A 5570-nucleotide genomic window follows, 5' to 3' on the forward strand; every position below is an offset into this window, starting at 1 on the left:
GTGAGAGTGAGTGAGTGAGTGAGTGAGTGAGTGAGTGAGTGAGTGAGTGAGTGAGTGAGTGAGTGAGTGAGTGAGTGAGTGAGTGAGTGAGTGAGTGAGTGAGTGAGTGCGTGCGTGCGTGCGTGCGTGCGTGAGTGAGTGAGTGAGTGAGTGAGTGAGTGAGTGAGTGAGTGAGTAGGTGAATGAGGGAGTGAGTGAGCGAGCGAGCGGTGACAGCGTTGATCAGTACGAGGGGGTGTGTGCGGAGTGAATGAGTGTAAACTGGAGTGCGTTGATCAGTGCGGGTGAATGCAGCCACCGCGATCTTCGATGGGGTGTGTGCGGAGTGAATGAGTGTGAACTGAAGAGCGTTGATCAGTACGGGTAAATGCAAGCGACGCACTCGTTCCCAATCATGATTCGTCGACTCGCAGCGAACTCGGAATTTTTTTAGTTGTTTCGTAGCGACAGCGGCATGGGGAGTGATATCCAGCGGCCATGCTAGGCGTTCGTGTATGTATGTGTGTGTTCATGCAATTGTGTATCGTTATGCGACCGACGCCGCACTGGCGATGGTGTGTTGATGGTTTGTTGATTGTTCGCTCTGTCGCAATACAAGAGACATCGCAAACAACGCATACATCGTCGCACTGCTGCGTGCAGGCGGTGACATCCGAAACGATGTCATATTAAACAGCGGGTCACGAACTGCCGTGTCGTGCCGTGTCACAATAGCAGAAGATGTGAGCGCGCCGTACCGCTACCGCGAGTTCTACCGCCCGTACGCCTAAGCTTTTTTTTCGTAACCACGGCAACCGCGTATCCCGCGTGCGGCGTGTACCTGTGAGCGTTTGTCTCTCGGGCAGCTAGACAAATAAGCGCTTGGCAGTTGATTTGCCCGTGAAAACAGGCATCGCACCGCCGCTGTTGACACTGTGCGGAGCGGAAAATGGAGAACATTACATGCCGCAATCAATGTCCCAATTGTCGCGCCGCGAATCAGTGATGATGATATATACTAAACTGCGAATGTTTCTCCCAGCTATTGTTATTGTGTGGCCTGATGTGTTTTAATTGTCATCATCGTGCGGCGGGAGAATGAGGCAGGAAGGGAGAGACGTGTCAGGAAATCAGGGTGCTTGTTGTGGACTTCTGCCCCCCCCCCCGCAAATTGTTCGCTTCAAAATTTACCAAATGTAGCAAAAAGAGAATTTCGTGAGAAGCAATCAACGTTTGTCTATTCACGAGACTGCTGCTGACATCGAATGTCAGTGTAGCTATTTGTTTATTGTAATTTATCGGTCCTTTTCCATATTTGTGTGTAACCGTGACGCAATTCGATAAACGATGCTGGCTAAACATTTAAATACAAAATAATGGATGTCTATCGGGATACTTTGTGGGGATACAGGAATTCAATCTCAGTACCGTAACTAGGCCATAATAAAAATATTGTTTGTTTGCCCTCACCCGACCGACCCGCCAAAAAAGGGCCGACTCAAAAAATTTTATTAATCTTTCTCATTCTTTTTTTACAAATTGTATTACTGTACATTATATAAATCTGTAGGCAATACATTATATGTACCAAGCAAAACAAACATTCAGCATAAAAGGTATCTCCACACAAGCACACACGAGCATGTCGACACCATGCTGAATTTGTAAAAAGACCCTGCGTAAAAAAAGTATAAAGCCTACCTATCTATCCAAACCTTTCAGCCTGGGTCCGGTGAGGGCAAACAAAAGATTTTTTAATTGTGGCCCTAACTTGACGAGGATATGATAACACAACGATGACATCAACACGGGCGGTAATGGCAGGTGTTGGTTGTTCTACACTATATTTGCCACTCTTCGTCTATTATAACACTCGCGTGCATGCTAGAAGAAAGGCAACTGACAGTTAAAGCGTGTACAAATATAAAATAGCCAGCGAATTGATGTGCATAGCGGCAGTGTGGGTTATATATATATAGATATATATCAGGGGTTAATAATGACAAATTGTCATGTCAATTGACAATTGTCATGTCATTGACAATTGACAAATTGTCATTATTAACCCCTGATATATATATATAAATTGTAGTCTGTAGATAAATTAAAGACAAGACATCACTTATAGCTGTTACTCCGAGTTTCACGATTACGCGATCATCATATATCACGTCATTTATCCGTGGTATTGTTGGTTATTCCATGCCACATGGTCGTGGCATAATTACTAATTCTATTCCGTGAATCCATAGCATAATTCGTAAACGAATCGCGCATGTCGGCATTTTTTTTATTCATTGTTTTGCGTCACTTATCTGTTGCAGCTTGGCCGATCAGATGCGATTGCTGCAGTTTGAAACGTGGCTGGAGCTGCTGAGGGAGGTCTTCAGGATTCTAGTGGTGCTTCTCACTAGAATACAGGTGGGCAAAGCGGAATATAATTCAATTATTTAATTGATTAATATTAACTATTACACTGTTACTATGATACTGAAAACTGGCTATTATAGTGTTGTGTTTAGGTTTTACCCGTAGTCACGTTAAGGAAGAGGAGAGAGAAAAAATAAGGCAAGAGAGAGAAAGAAAGAGAGGAGACAGGGAGTGACAGAGAGAGAGAGAGAGAGAGAGAGAGAGAGAGAAAGAGAGAGAGGGGGAGCGAGATAGAAGGCAAAAGAGAAAGAGAAGAGGAAAGAGGAAGAAATCGCGAAAGAGAGAGGGGTGTTGGTGGGAGAATGGGGGAAAGAGGAAGAGGGATACATGAATTAACATTAAACTGTTGCACGTCATGGCAGGGCGTGAGAGACATGATGCAAGACGTCGTGCACATATCTGCCGGCAAGGCGCGCGTGCATGGCAGCCTGAACAAGTCGAACAACTGTGATCAGTGGCCAGCAGAGGGGGGCGCCACTGCAGCCGGCATCACACCAGAGGCCGCACACGTGCACGTACCCATGTAATACACGATAACCGCTTCTTGTTTACCTCGTCTATTTGTTTTACATAAACGAGAGAATTATAGTGTCTACCTTCTCTGAAACCATTGCATCTTGCAATTGCTTTGTTGTACTGTATCGCAAATTATAACTGTTATATTTGTTGTACTGTATCACAAATTATAACTGTTATATTTGTTGAACTGTATAACAAATTTTTGCCAGTGCAGGGTCTGTCAATTTCATGCTGACTACGTCGTAGTAGAGACGTATAGAGAAGCTGAAAGGTAGCATGTAAGAATCTGCCACTGCAATGCTACGAGACGCGTTTGAGGATTCGTCGTGAGATAATATTTACTGATCAGGTATGATGAGGGCTGCATCTTTCCATTCGGCGGGGGGGGGGGGGCGCGGGGGGGGGGGGCGGGGGCGGGGCACCATCTTTTTTTTTTTTTTTTTTTTTGTTTTTTTTGTTTGGGCGGGGGGGCGGGCGGGCGCGGGGCGGGGCGCGGGCGGCGGGGGGGCGGGGCGGGCGCGCGCGGCGGGGGGGCGCGGGCGGGGGGGGCGGGGGGGCGGCGGCGGCGGGCGGGGGGCGGGGGGGCCGGGCGGGGGCGGGCGGCGGGGGGGGCGGGGGCGGGGGGGCGGGGGGCCGGCGCGGGGGCCGCGGGGGGGCGGCGGCGCGGGGGGCGGGGGCGGCGGCGCGGCGGGGGGGCCCGGGGCCGGGGCGGGGGCGGGCGGCGGGGCGGCGCCGGGGCGGGGGGGCGGGGCGGCGGGGGGCGGCGGGGGGCGGGCGCGGGGGGCGCGCGGGGCGGGGGCGGGGCGGCGGCGGCGGGGCGGCGGGGGGGGCGCGGGGCCGGCGGCGCGCGGCCGCGGCGCGGGCGCGGGCGGGCGGCGCGGGGGCGGCCGCCGGGCGGCCCTGCGCGGGGGGCGGCGCGGGGCGCGCGGCGGCGGGGGGGGGGCCGGCCGCGGGGGCGCGGGGGGGGGGCGGGGGTGGCCGGGGCCGGGGCGGCGGCGGGCGGGGGGGGGGCGGTGGGCCGGCGGGCGGCGGGCGGGGGGGCGGCGGGCGGGGGGCGGCGCCGGGGGGCGGGGCGGGCGGGCGGCGGGGCGGGGGCGGCGGGGGCGGGGGCCGGGCGGCGGCGCGGGGGCGGGGGGGGGCGCGCCGCGGGGCGCGGGGGGGGGCGGCCGCGGGGCGCGCCGGGCCGGGCGCGGGGCGGGGCGGGCGGCGGGGGGGGCGGCGGCGGGGGGCGGCCGGGGCGGGGGGGGGGGCGGGGGGGGGGGCGGCGGGCGGGGGGGGGCGGGGGCGGGCGCGGGCCGGGCGGCCGCGGCGCGGCGGCGGGCGGGGCGGCCGGGGGGGCGGGCGGGGGCCGTCAAAAAAAAACCCCCCCCCCCCCCCCCCCCCCCCCTTTTTTTTCTTTTTTTTTCCCCCCCCCCCCCCCCCCCCCCCCCCCCCCCCCCCCCCCCCCCCCCCCCCCCCCCCCCCCCCCCCCCCCCCCCCCCCCCCCCCAACCCCCCCCCCCCCCCCCCCCCCCCCCCCCCCCCACCCCCCCCCCCCCCCCCCCCCCCCCCCCCCCCCCCCCCCCCCCCCCCCCCCCCCCCCCCCCCCCCCACCCCGGGGGGGGGGGGGGGGGGGCGGGGGGGGGGGGGGGGGGGGGGCGGGGGGGGGGCGGGGGGGGGGCGGGGGGGGGGCGGGCGGGGGGGGGCGGGGCGGGGGGGCGTCACCGCTGTCTGTCTCACAGGGCAGCTGAGGTGGACGTGGTCATAACGGAGTCGGAATGTACGAAGCTGACGTCCAGCCTGCGAGACATGCTGTGCTCACTCTGCGACACCGCGCACGACCGCTGCACAAAGCTGCTGACCGCAAAGGCAAAGGTGAGATCGTGGCCGCGACTAGCCGAAGCTCTCTCGTTTGGTTTATGCAAGTATGCTTCGTGAAATCTTTCGCGAATTGACTGGTGTGTGGACGTCTCATGACACATCTATGGACGCGCGCATGCACGCACGTACGCACGCACGCAACGCACGCACGCACGTACGCACGCACGCACACACACATTGGATTTATTGGCCTTTTTTCAGGCACCTTAGTTCTTTATGACATTCATCTATTTATCCGACATTTTGTTCTGGTTTTTGTTATTATGTGAAATGTTGACTAACGAATTTTTTATTATGCTTCTATTGGCATATTCTACATCATGACACATTGACAAATAGTTATTAGTATTATCCAATTTGGAGATATTTGCAGATAGTGGAGTGACGAATTAGGTTATGTCATTCGATTTTTTCACAGATTTCATTGCAGCTCTGTCACTTTAGCACGCGTTGACCAATAATAGATTTCTAGGGGGAATCTAGGCGAACTGTCTATGAATGTACACCACAATTATTTACAAAATGTACAGATGGTGATGATGTGCAGTATCCTGCAATCAATAGTGCTATGCAGCAGTAGTATAGCAATTTAATGCAGTGTATATAGTGCATTGCTATAGGCAATTTATTGCAGTGTATATATAGTGGCAGCGCTACAGCAATAATAGTTGGTGCAGCATAAGGTTATGCTGCAGCACAACATAATGAAAGCGAAGCAGCGGCGCGCGGTGTGCACGCAATGGCCGCCGCTTCCACGTCGTCTGTTTGTCGTGGATCTCTTTT

The 5570-nt window shown here is 56.7% G+C and overlaps 1 protein-coding gene across 1 annotated transcript in view; it reads left to right on the forward strand.

Annotated features, from left to right (window-relative positions):
- The window catches only part of LOC106810331 (vacuolar protein sorting-associated protein 54-like), a 59045-nt gene that overhangs the window by 39849 nt on the left and 13626 nt on the right, over positions 1 to 5570 (forward strand). Inside the window, exons 12-14 of the mRNA XM_014813640.1 lie at positions 2304 to 2400; positions 2772 to 2932; positions 4649 to 4781. Coding sequence (XP_014669126.1) covers positions 2304 to 2400; positions 2772 to 2932; positions 4649 to 4781 — 391 coding nt within the window. The remainder of the gene's footprint in view (positions 1 to 2303; positions 2401 to 2771; positions 2933 to 4648; positions 4782 to 5570) is intronic.

This window comes from Priapulus caudatus, unplaced genomic scaffold (assembly GCF_000485595.1).
Source record: "Priapulus caudatus unplaced genomic scaffold, Priapulus_caudatus-5.0.1 Scaffold433, whole genome shotgun sequence".
In the NCBI taxonomy this organism is placed as follows: Eukaryota; Metazoa; Priapulida; class Priapulimorpha; order Priapulimorphida; family Priapulidae; genus Priapulus; species Priapulus caudatus.